Here is a 25,124-nt window from a genome sequence, read left to right as displayed (position 1 = left end):
GGCCTTCGCGGCCCTACTCCCCCCGACCCCACCTGCAAAAAGGCGCTTCCTTCTTACAGTCGGCTTGAGCTGCAGGTTCGCAAGGTCAGTGAAGGAAGCCCGGCTCATTGTGTTTAGTTCCGTCTTTTTGGGTCTCTACCTGAGACTAGAATACAGCGGGGTGAAGGTGGTAAGAGCTCAAGGGCCAGTGAAGGCCGGGTCAGCTGGAGCCTTAGGGTCCTGGCAGCGGCTAGAACAGGGAGGAGTGACGTAGTGTGACTATCTGTGAAACTTCGGCCGTGGAATTTGGAGTGGGGTTTCCAGGGCGAGAGACCCTGTCCAGTGACATCTGAGGTCGTGCGAATATGCGACCTTTGTGTGACCATGGTCGCGTTTTATATTCTTGTGGCTGTTTGATTCTGACCTTGCAGTTTTGTCAGAGACAACGTGCATGTATTTGTTCTTCCTGGACTTCTCGATTGTGAGTGTGACAGTGTTATTGGATTTCATGACCCCGGATCGTGAGCGAAAAGTAGTGTGGCCAGACCGCCTGGATTCTAAACAGACTTGGCCTTACTAGCTGTGTCATCTCACACTAGGTACTTAACTTCTCTATGCCTTTCGTCTTTTTTTATTTTTATTTTTTGAGGCAGAGCCTCACTTTGGTGCCGCTGGAGTGCAGCGGCGCGATGCTGGCTCACTGCAGCCTCGAACTCCCGGGCTCAAGCGATTCTCTGCCTCGGCCTTCCGAGTAACTGGGACTACAATCACGGGACACCCTGCCCGGCTGATTTTTGTTTGTTAGTAGAGGTGAAGTCTCGCTATGTTGCCCAGGCTGGTCTCGAACTCCTGAGCTCAAGCGATCCTCCCGCCTGGGCCTCACAAAGTGCTGGGATTACAGGCATGAGCCGCACGGGGCCGGTCTTAATACCTTTAATAAAGAGATAATAGGCCGGACGCGGTGGCTCATGCCTGTGATCCCAGCACTTTGGGTGGGCAAGGCGGACGGATCATTTGAGGTCACGAGGTTTCTGTTTGTTTTTTAAGACGGAGTCTTGCTCTGTCGCTCAGGCTGGAGTGCAGTGGCGCGATCTCGGCGCACTGCAACCTCCGCCTCCTTTCGCTTCCCAGGTTGAGGCAATTTTCCTGCCTCAGCCTCCTGAGTAGCTGGGACTTAAGGCGCGTGCCACCACGCCCGGCTAATTTTTTTGTATTTTTAGTAGAGACGGGGGTTTCACCATGTTGGTCAGGCTGGTCTCGACCTCCTGACCTCGTGATCTGCCCGCCTCGGCCTTCCAAAGTGCTGGGATTACAGGCATGAGCCACCGCGCCTGGCGGAGGATAGCGGATGGGAAGACTGCCAGGAGTGCGGTGCGCTTGCGCAGTTTACCTCCCTGCACCGCCCCCCGCTCCCCTCCCAACTTTTTTCGGGTATCCAGCACAATTCTAGGAATTCGCCTCCCACCCATTTTGAGTAGACGCGCCACTAGCGCGTTCCCACGCACAAACCTTTTCCCTGCGGCCAACCCGCGGTTCTCAACTCCCCGCCCTGGTTGCTAAGGGAGGCGTGCGGAGCGTTTGTGCCTGCGCACTTCCACACCAGCCCGTGTAGTGTGACGCTGGGCCCCGTCCCTGTGACCGGGCCAGGCTCGGAGCTGCAGGGAATCCGGACTTTCGGGGTCTCTGGAAGGCCAAGGAGAGGCCAGCGTGGGAGGACCTGGTGGGCAGGAGGCAGTGTTACAAACCCTGCGCGGAGCTGCACCGCTGCTGCCAGACACTGCGGCGCCGCGACCTTCTCTATTCCGGACTACGTTTCCCAGAGGAGCCCGCGGGAGCTGGGCCGGCGGCCCCTTTGTGTCCTCCGGGGGCGGAGGCAGCTGAGGCGCTTCTTTCCCGGCCCGTAGGGGCTGGATTCCATCCAACTAAGGGTAGGGGTGAGACCCGAGTGCAGATTCCCCGAGCCTTCGGGGCGGGAAGGGGATCTAACACCAGTTCTGTTCTGCAGGTAGGGAGTGGGCTGAGGAGTGGCGTGTGGGTCTCCGGAAGCTCGTCCCAGGCCATCTGTGTGACTCCGGTGCGAGTGGAGGTTGGTACCGTTCAGTGCGAGGCTGTCACCTCGTGTGCCTGTCCACGTCCTGTGTGACTGGGTGCGAGGAAGTCAATGGCACCGTGGAGTGTGAGGCTGTGAGTTGGGATGGGAGCGGGCGAGTGTTCGCTGCACCTTGTTGGGCCAATACCCGCGGCCTGTTTGTGAGTGGGTTGTGAGATTGTCGCTTGTGATAGATACCCTGGTGTCTGAGCCTTGCCGGTATGGGAAAGGGTGCCCGTGTGAGACAGTCCATACCCATGGCCTCTGACTGTGGCGTGGGTAAGACGGTGGCTAGCACTTGTAGTTTTTTAGACTCTGATTATGTGGGGGATTGAGTGAGATACTGTGTGCCACTGAGAGGCTTTTAAAGCCAGCCCAAATCATATCAATGTGCCACCAAATTTCAGAATCACTGATTTATTGGAGACGATTGTGAGGTCAGGTCCTCTTTTATTTGATGTTGGTGCTCTTATTTGTTAGTTCTGTGTCTTTATGTGAAAGCTTCCATTCCTCTGAGTCTATTTGTAAAGCCGAGAACATCTGTTGTTAAGCTAAGGAATTGGGAAATGATTTAGGCATCAGTTAAATTGTATGCAAACAAATTCCTAGGTCTCCATTATGCTCTCTCTATTGGAGGGAAGGTTGCAAGAGGAGGAAAGAGAATCCTAAAAAGTCTAGACTGGTGATTCTGGATGCTGCAAGAAAAGTCTAGTTTCTCATGTTCTTTTCCCCATCTCAGTCATCTGAGGCCACTGCTATTTCCCAAGAGAAGAGCCAGGAGGAAGAAAGAATGGCTGTTGGGCTTCTTAAAGCCATGTACCAGGTGTGTTGGTGTTTTCTCTATTTCCTGAATACTTGTCTGCTTTTCAAGACAAGCAGGTACTAATTTTCCTTCTGCTGAAACGTTTCTGGGTAACCAGTCATGTCACTTACCAATACTCTCCACTGGATTCCCATCTTATTCAAGATAAACGTGTAAGTCCTTGTCTTGATCTGCAGGGCCCTGCATAATCTGGTCCTTGACTGTCCCTCTGACTTCATCTAATTTTTCTCACCCTGTCTTTAACTCAGTCACTCACTTCCAGCAACATTTGCTTCCTTGTAATGTGGTGAGTACATTCTTATTTATTCTTTTTTTTTTTTTTGAGACAGAGTCTCACTCTGTTGCCAGGCTGGAGTGCAGTGGTGCAATATGGCTCACGGCAACGTCCACCTTCCGGGTTCAAGCGATTCTCCTGCCTCAGCCTCCCAAGTAGCTGGGACGATAGGTGTGCGCCATCATGCCCAGCTAATTTTTGTATTTTTAGTAGAGACGGGGTTTCACCATGTTGGCCAGGATGGTCTCAAACTCCAGACCTCAGGTGATCCACCCGCCTCGGCCTCCCAAAGTGCTGGGATTACAGGCGTGAGCTACCATGCCTGGCCAGTGAGTACATTTTTTTTTTTTTTTTTTTTTTTTGAGACGGAGTCTTGCTGTGTCGCCAGGCTGGAGTACAGTGGCACTATCTAGGCTCACTGCAAGCTCCGCCTCCCAGGTTCACACCATTCTCCTGCCTCAGCCTCCCGAGTAGCTGGGCCTACAGGCGCCCACCACCATGCCCGGCTAATTTTTTGTATTTTTAGTAGAGACGGGATTTCACCATGTTAGCCAGGATGGTCTCGATCTCCTGACCTCGTGATCCGCCCGCCTCGGCCTCCCAAAGTGCTGGGATTACAGGCGTGAGCCACCGCACCCAGCCGCCAGTGAGTACATTCTTAATGCATGGCCTTGCACTTGGTATTCTCTCTGCCTGGGATACTGTTCCCTCAGATATGGATACAGACCAACTTCGTCACTCTAGTCCCTAACCAAACAACGTTCATTCATTCTAATTTTTAGTAAGCACCCATTACCACTGGGTGTCACAGGTCTTAGTCCCTCATCCTGTTCTCTACACTTACTACCTTGGTGATCTCATCCTGTCTCATAGCCTCAAATACCATGTATATGCCAACAACTACCAAATTGTATACAGCCCAGACCTCTCTCTTGAACTCTAGAGTTGTATACCTGACTGCTTACATCTTCATTTGGTTGCATAAGAGATATGACAAATGCAAACATCTTACAAATGGAGTGAAATGAGCTATTGGTGGTTTTGGAACATGAGTGACATGAACTGATTTTCATTTTGGTAGGATCACTCTGGCTGCTACTGAGAGTAAACTGAATGGGACAAGGATAGAATTAGGGAACTCAACTAGGAAACTCTTACATACTTCCCTGGCTCCATTGCTTAAGCTAAAAATCTTCCATCAGGAAATTAGAGACTTCAAAATACATCCAGAATCAGACTACTATTTTTTTTTTTTTTTTTTTTTTTTGAGACGGAGTCTTGCTCTGTCGCCCGGGCTGGAGTGCAATGGCACAATCTCGACTCACTGCAACCTACGCCTCTCCCTGGTTCAAGCGATTCTCTTGCCTCAGCCTCCTGAGTACAGGCACGCGCCACCACGCCCAGCTAATTTTTGTATTTTTAGTAGTGACAGGGTTTCAGCATGTTAGCCAGGATGGTCTCTATCTCTTGACCTTGTTATCTGCTTGCCTCGGCCTCCCAAAGGCTGGGATTACAGGCGTGAGCCACTGCGCCCGGCCCAGGGTACTTTTTACTATCACCACTGCTTCCATTATGTTTTGACCATCATCTCTCACCTGTGTTACTGTGGTACTCTCCTAACTTCTCTCTCTACCTCCACTCTTCTTCTCTTTTAGTCTGTTCTCAATGGAGCAGCCAAAGTGATCCTGTTAATACATAAGTTGTATGATGTCATTATTTATAGGCAGGGGGTGAGTGGAAATAATAGAAAGCATAGACAACCCTTTCAAAAAGTTTAGCTATAAGAGAAGGAGAGACCCGGGCACAGTGACTCACGCCTGTAATGCCAGCACTTTGGGAGACCAAGGCGGGAGGATCACCTGAGGTCAGGAGTTCGAGACCAGTCAGATCAACATGCAGAAACCCCGTCTCTACTAAAAAACACAAAAAATTAGCCGGGCGTAGTTGCGCATACCTGTAATCCCAGCTACTCAGGAGGCTGAGGCAGGAGAATCGCTTGAACCTGGGAGGTAGAGGTTGCGGTGAGCTGAGATCGTGCCATTGCACTCCAGCCTGGGCAACAAGAGCGAAACTTCGTCTCAAAAAAAAAAAAAAAAAGGAGAGAAATGGGTGGTAACTGAAGGAGAAAGTCATAATTGACAAGATTTCAGAAAGATGGATATATGTTGGCAGGCTGATGTTAACGATTCAGTAGAAAGGGAAATTTGAAGATGAATAGAGAAAAAGGAATTGCTGGAACAATGTGCTTAAGTAGGTGAGAGAAGCTAAGTGTTTGGCCTTTTCTAGGAAAGTGGGTTGTTCAGTTATAGGAATAAGGGCATGTTAGGGTGTACAAGCACAGGTGCGGGTGGATGTGTAGATGTGGTGGGAATTTGTGGGAATTATCTTTCAATGGGTTTTGTTTTCTCAGAGAAAAAGTAAGATTATCAGCTGAGAGTGAGCATGGGGAAGGAGATCTTGAAGGTGTGAGGAGGGAGGGGACAGTATCAAATGGTCATTTTGCAGAGTGAAGGGATGAATGGACTAGGGAAATGTATCATGCAGCATTTCCGCCCACTTGAGGTTAAGTGATCATGAATTTAAAGTGAGACTACTTAGCATGGTTGGTATGATTTTCTCCAGCAGAGTTCAGCTATGCAGGGTACAGGCACAGAGTAAGCAGAAAGATGGCTGTGGTTTAACCAAGTGAGTACAGTTCAGTGAGAGAGGGGCAGAGAAGATAAGGGCATATGCGGGGGGTGATTATAACAGGTGGTTGTGCTGGGAAGTGAGGGTACTCGGGGATGAGGAGCAGTGAAAAAGTGGTAAAAAGTGGTAAGATCAGTGAATTGTACTTCTCCAGAATTTGACTTCTGGTGGAGTCAAATAACTATCCAGTTTGGGGTATCAAAGGGCCACAGTTGAGGTATAGGAGGTAGAAGTCAGAGTGGGATAATTGAGGTTATGAAGGGTTTGGTACTGACTGGTACTGACAAGGTCTGGGTTATGACCAGGGAAATGAATGACTGTAGAAGCGTAGAGGATAAGACTATTCCAGGAGAGAGGAGTCAGAGAACTAACAGGCCAGGTTGTGGGGAGTATTATTTATGTGGGTATCGAAGTGACCAAAGAATGATAGGAATGGCATTGAAGAGAGTGACAGTGAGTCAGGTGCTGAAGAATTTAAGGAATGACAAAGAACTGGTGTCTATCAGAAATTAGTAGATAACTATCACAAGGAGGGATTGTGATTGACATATTCTAATTTCATGAGGTTTAAAACTAGATTTCTTTTAGGGAGGAGGAAATGTTTTGGAAACAAGAGCAAAGAGGTGACCTGCCTCACCTTCAGGTGCTGTGGTACAAGGAATGTGGGGAATAAAACATTCATCAGTGACAGGGCATCAGGGGAAGTCGTCCTCTCAGCTGGAAGCCATGTTTCTTTAAGGGTAAAAAGAAAACAGGAAAAAGTGGGAACCGTAGTTTTGCGTCAGACTGGTTTGATGATAATTGTGAATGGATTTTGAAACCAAGTATTTATTAGGGGTGAAATATTTTAAGATCAGAATTTAAGCTCCTATGTTGACATAGAAATTATTTTTGTTGACTATAAAGAATCAGTGGAAAATATGTATGTCATACATAAATATTTATACATTTATAATATATATTTATATAAGCTAAGGAAAACATTTTAGGAAGCATTGTTAGCAGGAGCAGAGAGGGAGAGATTTACCTACTTCCTATAATTAAGTAAGAAAAAAGGTGACTGAGCATTGCACTTGAAGAATTTTGCTTCTGTAGAGATAGTTTGTTTTGTTTTGTTTTGTTTTTGAGACAAAGTCTTGCTGTGTTGCCCAGGCTGGAATGCAGTGGCCCAATCTCAGCTCACCACAACCTCTGCCTCCCGGATTTAAGCGATTCTCCTGCCTCAGCCTCCCGAGTACTGGGGATTATAGGTGCGCATGACTACACCCAGCTAATTTTTGTATTTTTAGTAGAGACAGCGTTTTACCATGTTGGCCAGGCTGTTCTGGAACTCCTGACCTCAAGTGATCCACCTGCCTCAGCCTCCTAAGTGCTGGGATTACAGGTGTGAGCCATCTCGCCCAGCCTAGAGACAGTTTCTTTAACTGTAACAAAATCGTGTCAAATGCAAAAAGTTGCATTGACAGGTTCACATCTTTTAATTTTGTAAAAAATTAATACATACACATATAATGTATGTTTGTTTCATCAGCAAGTGGTCACATTATAGAAACCTGGAATCCAATGGCATCACAGCAGCATTAAGTTTTTTTTGTTTTGTTTTGTTTTTGTTTGTTTTTTTGAGATGGAGTCTCGCCCTGCTGCCCAGGCTGGAGTGCAGTGGCACAATCTTGGCTCACTGCAACCTCCGCCTCCTGTGTTCAAGCGATTCTCCTGCCTCAGCCTCTGGAGTAGCTGGGACTACAGGCATGTGCCACCACACCTGGCTAATTTTTGTATTTTTAGTAGAGACAGCGTTTTACCATGTTAGCCAGGGTGTTCTCAAACTCCTGACCTCAGATGATCCACCCACCTCGGCCTCCCAAAGTGTTGGGATTACAGGCGTGAGCCCAGCTCAGCGTCAAGTTTTTAAGAACTTTCTCTAACCCCTGTAGGCAGAAGCAATATTATGAGTAGAACACCCATTTCTTTACACAAAATTTTGAGAACTCTGGATTAAATTATTTTAATTTTAATGGAATTGATGCTCTGCTCTGCTTGGTCTAGCACAGTTTTCAGAGAGATAGCGAATACTTTCTGGGATTATTTTTGATCCCTTTTTCGCTTCTTGAAATTTTCTTCAAACCACTCATTGATTAATTCAACTGAGTCAGTATTTGAATACTTCACGTATGCCAGGTTCTATTCTGTACCTGGGGATAAAGCAGTGACCAAAGCCAAAACATACTCTGCCCTCATGGAGCTTAAATTTTAGTTGAGGAGGGTGAAGAACAGGCAATGGATAAAATAATTAAGTGCAGTGGAGAAAAATAAAGGAGGGTTAGGAAATAGGGAATTGGGGTAGAAGCATTGCTATTTTATACTGGAATAATCTGAGATATACAAAGGCCCTGAGTACAAATATGATAACATGGTTACATATTTGAGGATGTAATATCAGAGAGAGTCCAGTGTGCCTAGGGCAGAGGAAATGAGGTGAATATGGTAAGAGATAAAGGTTCTTTCATTTATTTCATTTCAGGAGTTGGTGACCTTCAGAGATGTGGCTGTAGACTTCTCCCAAGAGGAATGGGATTGTCTGGATTCTTCTCAAAGACATCTGTATAGTAATGTGATGCTGGAGAACTACAGGATCTTGGTATCACTGGGTAAGGATATCTTCTTGCAAAATTGAGCTTCTGCTCAAAAGGGGCTCTTTGCTACCACTATTGTGAATTTTTGGATACTATCTGCAAAATTTGGCTGAATGTCTGCTGCCTATGCCAAACAAATGGCTTAGTGTTTGTGGACTTGGCAGTGAACATATTCTTGGCCTATGCCTGAAGCTTCATCTTCCTTATCCTTCTAATACATGTCCTTTACACATTTCTCTTTTTGCTTACTGTAAACTCCCTTTTCCCCGATAATCTAAGGATTGAATGTGAGTTCTGGAATATCCACAGCATGACCAAATTCTACTTTTTTTTTCGTATTTGCAGGACTTTGCTTTTCCAAACCAAGTGTGATATTATTGTTGGAACAAGGAAAAGCACCCTGGATGGTGAAGAGAGAGCTGACAAAAGGCTTGTGCTCAGGTTAGTGAAGAGGAAATTGGCAAAAATCTTTGCACGTGACAGCTCAGCTTGACTCAAAGGTATCACCTCTTCACTCTTCAGGCTTCCAAACTCTTCTCAAATGTTCTAGGTCTTCATAAAAATTTGGGGCCATTTAGGATGTTCTCCCACATTTGTTATTTTTAATTATTTCAATTCTCTCACTTTCCTATCTCCTTTCTAATAAGTCCCATCCCCTCTGAGTTTCATAAGCCTCTCAGTCTTTAAAAAATCTTTTAGTAGTCTGATAAACTTTTTTTTTTTTTTTTTTGAGATAGAGTCTCGCTCTGTCGCCCAGGCTGGAGTGCAGTGGTGCAATCTCAGCTCACTGCAAGCTACGCCTCCTGGGTTCATGCCATTCTCCTGCCTCAGCCTCCAGAGTAGCTGGGACTACAGGCTCCCACCATGCCCAGCTAGGTTTTTTTTTTTTTTTTGTATTTTTAGTAGAGACGGGGTTTCACCGTGTTAGCCAGGATGGTCTCGATCTCCTGACCTCGTGATATGCCCGCCTCGGCCTCCCAAAGTGCTGGGATTACAGGCGTGAGCCACCGCGCCCGGCCTTTTTTTCTTTTTTTTTTTTGAGACCCGAGTCTCGCTCTGTCACCCAAGCTGGAGTGCATGGTGCGATCTCGGCTCACCGCAACCTCCGCCTCCCAGGTTCAAGCAATTCTCCTGTTTCAGCCTCCCGAGGAGCTGGAATTACAGGCACACGCCATCATGCCCAGCTAATTTTTGTATTTTTAATAGAGACAGGGTTTTTCCATGTTAGTCAGGCTGGTCTCAAACTCCTGACCTCACGTGATCTGCCTGCCTCAGCCTTCCAAAGTGCTAGGATTATAGGCATGAACCACTGCACCTGGCCTCTTATAAATTTTTGAGCTCTACAGAGCATCAGAAGTGTAGGCAGTCTTGGGGACTGAGTCCTCAACCTGAGGGATCTGATGCTATCTCCAGGTAGATAGTATCAGAATAGAGCTGAGGTAGAGGACACCCACTGCAGAATTCATTGCTTGCTTGTTGGTGGAGAGAAATCGTCACATTCAGTCACAGAAGCCTTCTGTGTTTATTGTTGTGGTGCGAGAGAAGAGGAAAAACAGTTTGCATGTGTGATTTTTCCTAAGGTGCTCATTGTGAGGGAGGTTGTCGTGTGTGTTTGTGTGTGTGTGTGTGTATTTGTAGCTTTTTTTTTTTTTTTTTTTTTTGAGACAGAGTCTCGCTCTGTCGCCCAGGCTGGAGTACAGTGGCGTGATCTCAGCTCACTGCAACCTCTGCCTCCTGGGTTCAAGTGATTCTCCTGCCTCAGCCTCCCGAATAACTGGAACTACAGGCACCTACCACCACGCCTGGCTAATTTTTGTATTTTTAGTAGAGACAAGGTTTCACCATGTTGGCCAGGCTGGTCTCCAACTCCTGATCTCAGGTGATCCGCCTGCCTCGGCCTTCCAAAGTGCTGGAATTACAGATGTGAGCCACTGCACCCAGCCTGTAGCTTATGTTTTTGATACTTTAAGAAACCTTTCTATGTTCTGTGTTCATATAGATATCTGAAAATAGTCTTTTAAAGATTGTCCTTTTATATGTAGGTCCATAATCCAATTGGAACTTACTTTTGAGGATTATTTTAAGTAAGAATTTAATTTCTGTATCTTACAGAAAACAAAATGTCCCAGATATTTTTTGAATAAATGCTCCCTCTGCCTGTTTTTCTGAATGTTACCTCTTAATATATCAAGTTTTAGTCTATATATGGGTTTGACTTTAAGCTTTATTCGATTTCATTGATCTCTGTTTCCTTATACCAGTACCACACTATCTTAATAAAAATAGTTTATTAGAAGGATAATTATCTGCTAGGGAAAATCTCTACAGCTTGTTTAAATTCTTTAGAATTTCTTGTTTGCCCTTTGGACATCAATACAAGTTTAGGGTCAACTTGTAAATTTCTATCAGAAAACAACAAAATGCTGTTAACTTTTGATTCAAATTTTAACTTTTGATTCAAATTTTGTTTATTCTGTAATCAATTCTGAAAATTTTAAAAATTCATTAACATGGTATAGCTCTCCATTTATTTAGGTTTTTTCACTTTTTTCAGTGTTTTATAATTTTCTCAAAAAGGCTTGCACATCTTCTGTTAGATTAATTGTAAACATTAAACATATTAGTTTTGTTGCTGTGTTAAATGTTATTTATATTTCCTGTTTGTTGCTCATATATAGAAATGAAATTAACTTTGTATACATTGGCCTTATATCCAGCAACCTTGCCAATCTCTCCTGTCAATAATATTTTTAGATATGTTTGGATTTTATGTATAAGTAGACATATTTGTGAATAATGGCAGTTTCTTCATTTTCAATTCTTATACCTTAATTTCTTTATCTGTTGCCTTTGTTGTATCTCCAGTATCATATGAATCGAAGTAGTGATAACAGGCATTCTTGTCCACTTCTGGCTTAATAAGAATACTTTAGCATTTTGTTTTTTAATAATTTTGATGTTTAAAAGTTTTTGGTACATACCCTTTCATTCCTGTTTGCTAGAGTTTCATTGTGGAAAGCTTTTGAGTTTTAACAAATGTTTTTCTCCATCTGTGGGTGATTTTACCTCTTAATAGGTTTTAGTTTTTAACCTCTTAATGTGGTAAATTACATACATTTTCAAATGTTGAACCAACATTGCATTCCCAAGTTAAACCCATCTTTATATCTTTTCCACTTTTTGCTAGTTGCTATTTGCCAATATTTTGTTTGGGTGTTTTGCGTCTGTATTTATTAGTGAATTTGATCTTCAGTTTTCCTTTCTTGTCAGATTTCGGAATCAAGGTTGATTAGTCTTGTAAATTCTCTTTTTCTTCCTTAGAAACATTTGTGTAAAATAAAAATTATTTGTTTTTTGAATGTTTGGTAGAACTTTGTTCATCTTGGCTTGGAATTTTTATTGTTGAAAGAATTTAAACTAATCATTCAATTTGATATGTTCTAAAATTCTAGGTTTTCTATTTCTCCTAGAGTCAATTAGGGTATTTTTTTCTAAATATTTTTAGTTTTGATGTAAGTTTTCAAACTTATTAGATGAAGTTGTCCATTATTTTTCTGGTTGTCAATGATTTCTTGATCCGTGAATTATTTAGAAGTTTGAAATTGAAGGCTTTTGTTTGGTACTTGTTTAATTGTATGATGGTTAGAGAATGGGATCTCTTTAATATACATTTTTTGAAAGTATTTTGAGACTTGCCTTATTTCTTAGGGCTGGTTTTGGTAAATATTCTATGTGTCCTTGAAAATAGTATGTGTTTTCTGGTTGTTGAATACAGTGTTTGATATTTGCTCATTAGATTAAGCTCATTAACTGTGCTGGTCAAATCTTCTATGTCCTTATGGATTTAAAAAAAATGTCTTTGAGCCATCAGTTACTGGGCGACATGTAAAAGAAACTTCTACTCTGGTGGTAAATACATAAGTTTTTTTCTTGTAATTGTAACAGCAGTTTTTTATATTTTGAAGGTATTTTGTTTAGTCATATGTTTTTTGAATATTTTATTTTTCTAGTGAATTCTTATATTATTGTTATTCTCTTTAAATCTAATGATTATCTGATTAAGCAAAAAGAGTTCGCTTAATATTGTTATAGCTGTATTTGCCTTTTGTTAATATTTACTTGATGTAGTTTTTTTCTACTCCTTTATTCTCCGACTTGCTATGTGTTTCTTTTATAAGCAGTATTTGGATAAACATTTTTAAAAATCCAGTCTGATAACCTTTATCTTTTAACCAAATGATGGTGGTCAGTTAAATTTTTTGGTACCATTAATAGACTTGGATTTATTTTCCACTATCTCACTTTCTTTTATAAATTGTGCCTTTTTGAATTTTTCTTGTTTCTTGGTTTTTCTCTGTCTCCTAATTTGAATGTTATACAATCTATTTCTATTCTGTACTGGTTACCTTAGAAAATCTAACATTTATAATCACCTTAACAAAACCTAAAGTTAATTCTTTTTTTTTTTTTTTTTGAGATGGAGTCTTGCTCTGTCGCCCAGGCTGGAGTGCAGTGGCGCAATCTGGGCTCACTGCAAGCTCCGCCTCCCGGGTTCACGCCATTCTCCTGCCTCAGCCTCTCTGAGTAGCTGGGACTACAGGCGCCCGCCACCACGCCCGGCTAATTTTTTGTATTTTTAGTAGAGACAGGGTTTCACCGTGGTCTCGATCTCCTGACCTCAGGATCCGCCTGCCTCGGCCTCCCAAAGTGCTGGGATTACAAGCGTAAGTGCTGGGATTACCGTGCCCGGCACCTAAAGTTAATTCTAATCTTTATATTTGACCACTAAAAATACAAGAACCTGGCCAGGCACAGTGGCTCACGCCTGTAATCCCAGCAGTTTGGGAGGCCAAGGTGGGTGGATCACGAGGTCAAGAAATGGAGACCAGCCTGGCTAACGTGGTGAAACCCCGTCTCTACTAAAAATACAAAAATTAGCTGGGCGTGGTGGCGTGTGCCTGCAGTCCCAGCTACTCGGGAGGCTGAGGCAGGAGAATCACTTGAACCCAGGAGGTGGAGGTTGCAGTGAGCCAAGATTGCGCCACTGCACTCCAGCCTGGGCAACAAGAGCAAAACTCCATCTCAAAAAAACAAAAACAAAAACCACCAAGAACCTTACACTGTCTTAACTTCACTTACCCTCATTTCAGTTATTCCTTGTTTTTCTTAAATCCCATAAACAATTATTTTGCTTTATGAAGTTGTATAATAAACGATTATTACATTTAGTGTTGTTTAGATTTATCCACTTTTGGCTAGGTGTGGTGGCTTATGGCTGTAATCCCAGCACTTTGGGAGGCCAAGGCAGGCTGATCACTTGAGTCCAGGAGTTTGAGACCAGCCTGGGCAATATGGTGAAACCCCGTCTCTAAAAAATGCAAAAATTATCTGGGTATGGGGTGTGTGCCTGTAGTTCCAGTTACTTGGGAGGCTGAGGTGGGAGGATCGCTTGAGCCCAGGAGTTCAAGGCTGCAGTGAGCTGAGAACGTGCCACTGCACTACAGCCTGGGTGACAGAGCAAGGCTCTGTCTCAAAAAAAAAAAAAAAAAAAATTATCCATGTTTGTCATTTTCCTTGTTCACCATTCTATCCCAGAACTTTTTCTTGAAGTAACTTCTTTATAAATATTTTAGAGGTATACTATTCATATCAACTTTTATTGTTGTTATTGTTTTGTTCATTTGTATGTTAGTTTTGCCGTCATGCACACAAGAAGCTTTCTCTGTCAGTCGTAGATTGACAGATTTTTTTTTTTTTTTTTTTTTGAGATGGAGTCTTGCACTGTCGCCCGGGCCAGAGTGCAGTGGTGCAATCTTGGCTCACTGCAACCTCCCCATCCTGGGTTCAAGCGATTCTCCTGCCTCAGCCTCCTGAGTAGCTGGGATTACAGGGCGCACCACCATGCCCGTCTAATTTTTTGTATTTTTAGTAGAGATGGGGGTTTCACTATGTTGGCCAGGCTGGTCTCAAACTCCTGACCTCTTGATCCGCCCTCCTCAGCCTCCCAAAGTGCTGGGATTACAGGTGTGAGCCATCGTGCCCAGTGACAGATTATTTTTATGAGTACTTTAAAAATACCATTCCATGTTTTTCTGGCTTCTGTTCTTGCTTTTGAGAAGTCAGTTTTCATTAATATATTCTTCCTTGCAACTTTTAAGAACTTTCTTCTTCTTGCCCTGGTTATTCTGTATTTTCAGTGTGGTGTATCTAGATGTAAATTTCAGCTGCTGTAGTTGGGATTTATTGTGATTTTTTTATCTGACCGTTAATGGACTCTGGGTAATTATCAGCTATTATCTCTTCACATATTATTACTCTCCCATTCTCTGTGTTTATTTTTCCTAAATCTCCAGTTAGATGTGCCTAAGACCAAACTCACCAGAGATAAATTGATGCTCCCAGCTTCGGTTCCACCTTACTTACTTGAAAGTGCCTTCTACAGTCTGTTTGACCTCTGAGAGTTTACCTTAATTTCTTGCCAGCTTGGTAATGCAGCTAAAAGAAAGTTTTTCTATTTCTACAAAGTTGTAAGCTTTTTTGTACCAGGAAGATTTGTCATTATAACTAGTCTGCTATATTGCTGGACTACTTTAGGTACCTCATATAAGTGGAATCATACAGTATTTGTCCTTTTCTGACTGGCTTATTTCACTTACTGTAATGTCCTCAAGTTATATCTGTATTATAGCATATGTCAGAATTTCCTCCTCGTTTAAGGCTGAATAATCTATTGTACATATATACCACATTCTGTGGTGATTTCATGGAACAGCAACCAGCTATTACTCCTCTACTCAAACTACTTCAATGGGTCTCCATCTGTGTTAGGCCATTCTTGCACTGCTATAAAGAAATATAATACCTGAGACTGGGTAATTTCTACGAAAAGAGGTTTAATTGGCTGTCATTTCTGCAGGCTGTACAGAAAGCATAGTGGCATCTTCCTCCGAGGAGGTCTCAGGAAGCTTCCAATTATGGCAGAAGGTGAACAGAGAGCAGGCACATCACTTGGCAAAAGCCAGGAGCGCATGAGAGAAGGGGAAGGTGTCATACGCTTTTAAAGGACCAGATCTCATGAAAATTCACTCACTATCATAACAGTACCAACAGGATGGTACTAAACCATTCATGAGGACTCCACCCCCATGATCCAGTCACCTTCCACCAGGCCCCACCTCCAACATTGGGGATTACATTTCAACATGAGATTTGGATGGAACTGTATTACCATCTGTTAGGTTTGGCTGTGTCCCCATCCAAATCTCATCTTGAATTGTAATCCCCATGTGTTAAGGGAGGGACCTGGTGGAAAGTGATTGGATTATGGGGGCAGTTTACCCCATGCTGTTCTCATGATAGTGAGGAAGTTCTCATGAGACCTGATGGTTTAAAAGTGGCAGTTTCCCCTGCTTTCTCTATCGCCCCCAATTTCTACCTCTCTCTCTCTCTCATCTTCTCTCCTGCCACCTTGTAAAGAAGGTGCCTGCTTCCCCTTCACCTTCTGCCAAGATTGTAAGTTTCCCAAGGCCTTCTCAGCCATGCAGAACTGTGAGTCAATTAACCCTATTTTGTTTATAAATTACCCAGTCTCAGGTAGTGTCTTTATAGCAACGTGAAAACAGACTAATATGCTATCCCTCTCAGAGTAAAAGCCAAATTCCTTAGAAGGCCTGTGAAGCTTAAATAATCTCATTACCTTTTACCTCCTGACTTTATATCCTACTACTCACTCTATAGCCACACTGGCCTTCTTAATATTCCCCAGACATAGTAGACATGTTACTACTTTTGGGCCTTTGAACCAGTTGCTGCCTCTTCCCTGAATGCTTTTTCCCCAGAGACTTGAATGACTGACTGACTTCTTCACTTTCTTCAAATCTTTGCTTAAATGTTAACTTATTAATGATTCCTAGCTCTAATTTCATCAGTACCCATGACATCCCCTACCCTGATTTTCTTTCTCTGAAGCATTCAGTATCTTCTAACATAAAATGAAATTTACTTATTTATCACTTATTTTCTGTCTCGTCTAAGAAAATAACATCCCTGAAGATAAAGATTTTTGTTTTGTGATATTAAAAGCATCAGAACAGTATCTGGCAAAAGGTAAATATTTGTTCAGTGAATGTTCTTGAATGAAGCAGCTAAAAGAATGGAGACTATTTCAGTGTCTATTTTATTAATACAGGCATAAAATTGTAATCAACTCTGACCACATCTCTAATTTCTTCCTGCTCTGAGATTTACTGATTTTTCTTTTATAATTCTAATCATTCCTTCTTAGGTTTCTGTATGACCTATTTTCAGTTTCTCTTCTTGTACACTTCAGAACTGCAAAAGCCAGTGTTCCTGTGGGTTTTGCTATTTAATTCACATATTTTACTTTACAGATGTACTTTCTTAAATGTACTTTCTGATACTCAATAGAGGAGACATTTTTTCTTATTATTACTTTTCAGGCTGGGAGCCTATATGTGAGACTGAAGAATTAACCCCAAAGCAGGACTTCTATGAAGAACATCAATCCCAGAAGATAATAGAAACACTTACAAGCTATAACCTTGAATACTCCAGTTTGAGAGAAGAGTGGAAATATGAGGGCTATTTTGAAAGGCAACCAGGGAATCAGAAGGTGTGTTTCAAGGAAGAGATAATCACTCATGAAGAACCCCTTGTTGATGAAAGAGAACAAGAATATAAATCTTGGGGAAGTTTTCATCAGAACCCACTGCTTTGTACACAAAAGATAATCCCCAAAGAGGAGAAAGTATATAAACATGACACACAAAAGAGAAGCTTTAAAAAAAATTTAATGGCTGTTAAGCCCAAGAGTGTCTGTGCAGAGAAGAAACTTTTGAAATGTAATGATTGTGAAAAAGTCTTCAGCCAGAGTTCATCCCTTACTCTTCATCAAAGGATTCATACTGGAGAGAAACCCTATAAATGTATAGAGTGTGGAAAAGCCTTCAGCCAGAGATCAAATCTTGTTCAACATCAGAGGATTCATACTGGAGAAAAACCCTATGAATGTAAACAATGTAGGAAAGCCTTCAGTCAGAATGCACACCTAGTTCAACATCTGCGAGTTCATACTGGAGAAAAACCCTACGAATGTAAGGTATGTCGAAAAGCCTTCAGCCAGTTTGCCTACCTTGCTCAACATCAGAGAGTTCATACAGGAGAGAAACCCTATGAATGTATCGAATGTGGGAAAGCATTTAGCAACAGATCATCCATTGCTCAACACCAGAGAGTTCATACAGGAGAGAAACCCTATGAATGTAATGTCTGTGGGAAAGCATTTAGTCTCCGTGCATACCTTACTGTACATCAGAGAATACATACTGGAGAGAGACCCTATGAATGTAAGGAATGTGGGAAGGCCTTTAGCCAGAATTCACACCTTGCTCAACATCAGAGAATTCATACTGGAGAAAAACCTTATAAGTGTCAGGAATGTAGGAAAGCATTCAGCCAGATTGCCTACCTTGCTCAGCATCAACGAGTTCATACTGGAGAGAAACCCTATGAATGTATCGAATGTGGGAAGGCTTTTAGCAATGACTCGTCCCTTACTCAACATCAGCGAGTTCATACTGGAGAGAAACCTTATGAATGTACTGTTTGTGGAAAGGCTTTTAGTTACTGTGGATCCCTTGCCCAACATCAGAGAATTCATACTGGAGAGAGACCCTATGAATGTAAGGAATGCAAAAAAACCTTCAGGCAGCATGCACACCTTGCTCATCACCAGAGAATTCACATTGGGGAGTCACTGTCACCACCCAACCCAGTCAATCACCAGGTCCTATAGATCCTGAGTCCTAAATGTTTCTAGAATTTATACTGTTTTTTATCTTTAATGTTGTCACCTTGGTCTGATTCATCTTACTCTGATTATAATATAGCTTTCAGACATGTCTTCCTGTATTTATTTTTGCTACCTTTAAATCCATTTCCCACAATGCACTCAAACTGATCTTTTTTTTCTTTTTTTTTTTTCTTTTTGAGACAATGTCTTGCTCTGTTGCCCAGGCTGGAGTGCAGTGAGACGATCTCAGCTCACTGCAACCTCTGCCTCCAGGGTTCAAGCAATTCTCATGCTTCAGCCTCCCGAGTAGCTGGGACTACAGACATGCACCACTATGCCTGGCTAATTTTTGTATTTTTTAGTAGAGTTGGGGTTTTGCCATGTTGGCCAGGCTGGTCTTGAACTCTGACCTCAAGCGATCTGTCTGTCTCGGCCTCCCAAAGTGCTGGGATTACAGGCATGAGCTACCACGCCCAGCCTCAAACAGTTCTTTTTAAAGTATAAGAAAACACATATGGGCCGGGCATGGTGGCTCATGCCTGTAATCTCAGCACTTTGCGAGGCTGAGGCAGGTGGATCACCCGAGGTCAGGAGTTTGATACCAGCCAGAATAATATGGCAAAACCCTGTCTCTACTAAAAATACAAAACAGCCGGGTGTGGTGGTGCACGCTTGTAATCCCAGCTACTCTGGAGGCTGAGGCAGGATCATCACTTGAACCCGGGGGGCAGAGGTTGCAGTGAGCCAAGATGGCACCATTGCACTCTAACCTGGGCGACAAGAGCACAACTCCCTCTCAAAAAAAAAAAAAAAAGGAAAAAGAAAAGAAAACACATATTACTATCTCCAGATAAAACTTTTTTTTTTTTTTTTTTGCTTGTTATTGTTCTTAGACTAATATTCACAGCCTTTAAAATTGTCTGTGGGGCTTTTTGTTATTTGGTTGTTACACACCTTATTTTATTCCAGTCTTCTTTGGGCACTAGGCACTTCCCGCGACTAAGAGCTTAGATTCTGGAAAATCATAGCTCCAACACTATTATGGCATTGTGTGACTTTGAGCAATTTGCTTATCTAAACCTCAGGGTTTCTTTAAACCTTAAAATAGGAATAGTACAGGATACTGTACTTTAGAAATGTAAGTATTAAGTGAAATAGTGTCTGTTGTAGATTGATGCATATTAAATGAGAAATTTGCATGTAAAGTACTTCATATAGTCTATCAAATATAGCAGATATTCAATAAATGATAATAGCTAACATGTATTGAGTGCCCACTACACATCAGGCGCTGTCTTACATACGCTACATATATTAATTCATCTACTCCTCACAAAACAAGATTCCTTATTGGACAAAGGGGAGCATTCCTGCAAAACACCAGTTCAGAATTTGGAAAATCTAAAAATTTTAGAACATAAATGGCAGTCTTTGTACTGTAGCTTAGTAGTTGTTATAAACTCAGGTAGTGGAGCTATATCACTGACAGCCAGTTTTAGGAAGTTTCTAAAGATAATGAATTGGATAAGCCAATTAAGAAAAATGGAATTCACTGGGAAGAATGCAGAACTTATATTTAGATCAAGGAAGGAATAGAAATGGTCACAATTAACCAAAAACATCAATAAACATAGAAATTCATGTTTTCCCCTTAAATAGGCACCACACCCTGGCCGGGTGCAGTGGCTCATTCCTGTAATCCCAGCACTTTGGGAGACCCAGGTGGGTGGATTATGAGGTCAGGAGTTCAAGACCAGCTTGCCTAACATGAAACCCCATCTCTACTAAAAATACAACAATTAGCCAGGTGTGGTGGTGCACGCTTGTAATCCCACCTACTCAGGAGGCTGAGGCAAGAGAATTGCTTGAACCCAGGAAACAGAGGTTGCAGTGAGCCGAAATCATGCTACTGCACCCCAGCCTGGGCAATACAGCGAGACTCCATCTCAAAAAAGAAAAAAAAAGCACTACACCCAGGTAATTGTATGGTTACATTCAGGTAATTTAGAAGGCATGTAAACTGTTCCATACTATAGAAAAATGTAAAGTTTTAAAATTTTTTATCCAGTGGTTGCAAAATTGAAATCAAAAGGGGATTAAGGGAAGAAAACAGATAGATACACAAATATTAATATAGGCATTCATTCTGTTAATACTGAGTAATTACTATTTGTCAGACACTGTTTTAGGTATAAGGAAATGACAGCAATACAAAGGCCACATTCTCATGGAGTAAAATTCCAGAGGTGGAGACATATAATTAATACTTAAATATAAAACAGTAGATTTTCTAAACCCAGAACCACAGAAGAGTAACAAGAAAATAAATCAAGGAGCATTATATAGCCCAGACTGCAGAGACTCAATATAATAGAGTTGGCGATTCTTCCTAATTAACAAATTTACTGCAATTCCAGCGAAAATGTTTGTGTTTTTTGTTTGTTTTTGTTTTTGTTTTGCCCTTTAGCTTGACAGGTTTGTTCTGAAATTATCTGTGAGGTATAAATTCTTAAGAGCAGCAAGAAAATTATCGTATCTATTTGTAGAAACTGCATATGATGATGGTTCATACCAGTAGAGAAAGATTGGATTTGGAGGTATTACTAGTAGTAAGGGGATTCACTAGTAGTAAGGGAAATGCAAAATAAAATCACAATGAACTATTTCAAAATCATCACATTGGCAAAAGCATTAGAGTGCCAATTACTGGAAAGATGTGGAGCAATAGGAACACTCATACGGTGCTATTGGAAGTAGTTGTGTTTAGCATAATTTGGCAATGTCTAGTAAAGTTGAAGATGTGAATAATCTTTGACCCAGCAATTCCACGTTTAAACCTCTACATAGTCTCTCCTTGTGTTTCAAGGAGATATATATGATGGTCCATTGCAGCACTGTTTGTGAGAATGTGAAGTTGAAAGTAATCTAACCATTAGGTTAAATACAAGATAAGAATGCAAACTAAAATGAATAACGAGATATTTCTGTCAACATGGTTAAACCTCAAAAATAGTATTAATGAAATTGAACTACAGAGTATTTTGTATAATACAGTATAACATGTACAATTTCAAAACATGCAAATTAGTGTTACGTATATTTTTCATGGCTAAATACTATATAAAACGAATCTAAAAGAATTCATAAAATAATCATCAGATTCAGAACAGTGGTGACCTGCAGGGAGAAAGACAAATGAGATTGGGGAAAGGATGCAAATGAAAATACCTTTAATTATTTATTTCTTTTAAAAATAAGCAAATACTGTATAGCCAATTCTTAAAATTTGATAAAGCTGGCTGTGAGTATATGAGTCAGTTCTTACTCTCTGTATCTTTCTGTATATTTAAACTATTTCATGATGCAAAAATAAAGAATATTTAAATGATGTTTGCTTCTATCTGTTCTTTTCTTTTTTTTCTTTTTTTTTTTTTTGAGATGGAGGCTCACTCTGTCACCCAGACTGTAGTGCAGTGGCATGATCTCGGCTCACTGCAACCTCCATCTCCCAGGTTCAAGCGATTCTCTTGCCTCAGCCTCCCAAATAGCTGGGATTACAGGCACACACCACCACACTCAGCTAATTTTTGTATATTTAGTAGAGACGGGGTTTCGCCGTGTTGGCCAGGCTGGTCTTGAACTCCTGACCTCAGGTGATCTGCCTGCCTCAACCTCCCAAAGTGCTGGGATTACAGGTGTGAGCCACTGTGCTCTGTCAGTTACTTTCTTACCATTCCCAAGGTGTGCCACTGGTATTCCTGTATTCGCCATTTTCTTCAGAAAGAAGCTTATATATGGTCTATTTGCAGAGGCAACCATTGTTAACAATTTTAAGACTATCTTTCCATGTTTGACTGGTTTGAGAATGACGTTTTATGCTAAGGGTTTTATAAGCCTAATTTTCCCATTATCATTCTTATTGTTTTCAGGACCCCATTGTATATGCACCATGATTTGTTAATTTCCCTTTGTGTACTAAGTGTCCAGAATTTTCGTGGGCCAATTACTATCCTTTCTGAACTCAATTTTCTCAGATGTTAAAGGGAGGTAATTCTTTGTTTTAGAACTGTTACGTGCATTTGTCATAATACATGTTAAATTTACAGCAGTATTTAGTAAAAATTATTTTATAGAATATACTGGGGGTGTGAAAGGAAACAGGAAGGAAAATGGCATGAGGCTGTTACAGTAGAAGCAGGCGGTAGAGACAGAAATTTACTTCAGATAGGTAGGCAGCATACAGAAACAAATACATAGTAACTCTGGATTTTAAAATGGATGCCTATCTTAGTCACTGTGATTATAATCAATATCCAGCAGAATTTGTTGATAGCTTCCCATTTTTATTATATTTTTCTCATTTATAAGTCAATGGAAAAATAAGCAATTAAGAATATCAAGGAAATTGTCTATCACTGTCAAAGAGAGGCTTCAGATATCCATACCTGAATGGTTGAAAATATCAACAAGAAACAGGATGGCAGAGTGAGGGAGAGTGCTTGTCCACCACACTCCAACACACTGAAGTGAAAGTTAAAGCAGTAGATAAAAATTAAAACCCGGCTGGGCGCGGTGGCTCATGCCTGTAATTCCAGCATTTTGGGAGGCCAAGGTGGGTGGATCACGAGGTCAGGAGTTCAAGACCAGCCTGGCCAACATGGTGAAACCCCATCTCTACTGAAAATACAAAAATTAGCTGGGCATGGTGGCGTGTGCCTGTAATCCCAGCTACTCGGGAGGCTGAGGCAGGAGAATTGCTTGAACCGCAACCTGGGAGGCAGAGGTAGCAGTGAGCCGAAATCGTGCCACCGCACTCCAGCTTGGACAACAGAGCGAGACTCTGTCTCAAAAAAAAAAAAAAAAAAAAAATTAAAGCCCTTCTCTTCCCTATTTTGCCTCATTCACTCATTCATATCCTTTAGATAGAGATATAGCTATAGCTTAGTGTCTCTTTTTTTTTTTTTTTTTTGAGACGGAGCCTTTCTCTGTCACCCAGGCTGGATACAGTAGCGCTATCTCGGCTCACTGCAACCTCTGCCTCCCCAGTTCAAGCGATTATCCTGCCTCAGCCTACCGAGCAGCTGGGATTACAGGTGCCCGCCACCATGCCCAGCTAATTTTTGTATTTTTAGTAGAGACAGGGTTTCTCCATGTTGTCCAGGCTGGTCTCGAACTCCTGACCTCGTGATCTGCCCGCCTCAGCCTCCCAAAGTGCTGGGATTACAGGCATGAGCCACCATGCCTGGCCACATAGTGTCTGAAAGTAGTTAAGGAAATAAAAACTGCCTATGTCATATCATGTGACTGTGCTGTATAAATCTATGCTCATGAACAGCTCTGAGGTGAGCTGTGTTCACCAGGTAGCCAGTTATTGAACATGGATTATAGACTAGCAAGTGGATACAAAAGCTGGTGGGTGTGAAGTGGTACTACTTATGGGTTTTATTTGCATTTCCCTAATGACTGATGATGTTGCACATCCTTTTGTGTGTGTATTGGCCATTTGTATATCTTCTTTGGAAAAATGATTATTCAAATCCACTTCCAATTTTAAATTGAATTGCCTTTTTATTGTTGAGCTGTAAGAGGTCTTTGTATATTCTGAATACAAGGGCCTTGTGAGATACACTATTTGCAAACATTTTCTTCCATTTTGTAGATTTTCCTTTCACTTTCTTGATAGGGCCCTTTGAAGCAAAAAATAAAAAATAAAAAACAACAACAACAAAATTGTTAATTTTGATATACTCTAATTTATCTATTTTTTTCTTTTCTTGTTTGTGCCTTTGGTATCATAGCTAAGAAACTACTAATCTGGCCAGGTGCGGTGACTCACACCTGGAATCCCAGCCCTTTGGGAGGCCATGGCAGGTGGATCGCTTAAGCTCAGGAGTTTGAGACCAGCCTGAGCAACATGGTGAAACCCCGTATCTATACAAAATACAAAAATTAGCCAGGCATGGTGGCATGTGCCTGTAGCCTGTAGTCCTAACTACTCTGGAGTCTGAGGTAGAAGGATGGCTTGAGCCATGATTGGATAATGGGGGTGGTTTTCCCCATGCTGTTCTCGTGATAGTGAGGGAGTTCTCATGAGACCTGATGGTTTAAAAGTGGCAGTTTCCCCTGCTTTCTCTCTCTCTCTCCTGCCGCCTTATAAAGAAGGTGCCTGCTTCCCCTTCACCTTCCACCATAATTGTAAGTTTCCTGACCTTCCAGCCATGCAGAACTGTGAGTCAATTAACCCCTCTTGAGTGAAGATATCTCTTTGATATATTGATTTCCTTTTTTTGTTTTTGGATGTCTACCTAGCAGTGAGATGAGATTGCTGGATCGTATGGCAGTTCTATTTTTGTTTTTTTAAGAAATCTCCATACAGTTTTCTGTAATAGCTGTACTAATTTATATTTCCACCAATGGTGTGTAAGGATTCCCTTTCTTCACATCCTTACCAACACTTGTTATCTTTTGATAATAGGCATTTTAACTGAGGTGAGATAGTATCTCATTGTTGTTTTGATTTGCATTTCCTTGATGATTAGTGATGCTGAGCATTTTTTCATATACCCATTGGCCATTTGTATGTTTCTTTTGAGAAATGTTTACTCGAATCCCTTGCGCATCTTAAAATCAGATTTTTTTTGCTATTAAGTTCCTTATATATTTTGCTTAACCCTTATTGAATGTCTAGTGTATAAATATTTTCACCCTTACTGTAGGTTGTCTCTTCACTCTACTGATTGTTTTCTTTGCTGTGCAGAACCTTTTCAGCTTGATATAATCTCATTTGTCTATTTTTGCTTTTGTCTCCTGAGCTTTTGAGGTCTTAC

At 41.7% G+C, this 25,124-nt stretch overlaps 1 protein-coding gene across 5 annotated transcripts; it reads left to right on the top strand.

Moving 5' to 3' along the window:
- The first annotated feature begins 14 nt into the window (after nucleotides 1-14).
- On the top strand, nucleotides 15-21,685 carry ZNF570 (zinc finger protein 570). 5 transcript variants are annotated; one of them, XM_030822276.1, is made up of 6 exons: nucleotides 1,831-1,907; nucleotides 1,985-2,065; nucleotides 2,808-2,891; nucleotides 8,375-8,501; nucleotides 8,832-8,927; nucleotides 16,946-21,685. In XM_030822276.1, the coding sequence occupies exons 3-6, from the start codon at nucleotides 2,859-2,861 to the stop codon at nucleotides 18,298-18,300; spliced, it is 1,611 nt and encodes a 536-aa protein (XP_030678136.1). In that variant the 5' UTR covers nucleotides 1,831-1,907; nucleotides 1,985-2,065; nucleotides 2,808-2,858; the 3' UTR covers nucleotides 18,301-21,685. The 5 variants fall into 5 exon arrangements, with proteins under 5 accessions (XP_030678137.1, XP_030678135.1, XP_030678136.1 ...); XM_030822277.1 differs by lacking the exons at nucleotides 1,831-1,907; nucleotides 1,985-2,065 and adding an exon at nucleotides 15-84; XM_030822275.1 differs by having other exon boundaries at nucleotides 1,594-2,065.
- The last annotated feature ends 3,439 nt before the right edge of the window (nucleotides 21,686-25,124 follow it).

The sequence above is a fragment of the Nomascus leucogenys genome, chromosome 11, assembly GCF_006542625.1.
Source record: "Nomascus leucogenys isolate Asia chromosome 11, Asia_NLE_v1, whole genome shotgun sequence".
NCBI lineage: Eukaryota > Metazoa > Chordata > Mammalia > Primates > Hylobatidae > Nomascus > Nomascus leucogenys.
Note: the sequence above shows the minus strand (reverse complement) of the source record. Positions and strands in the feature narration are given on the sequence as shown.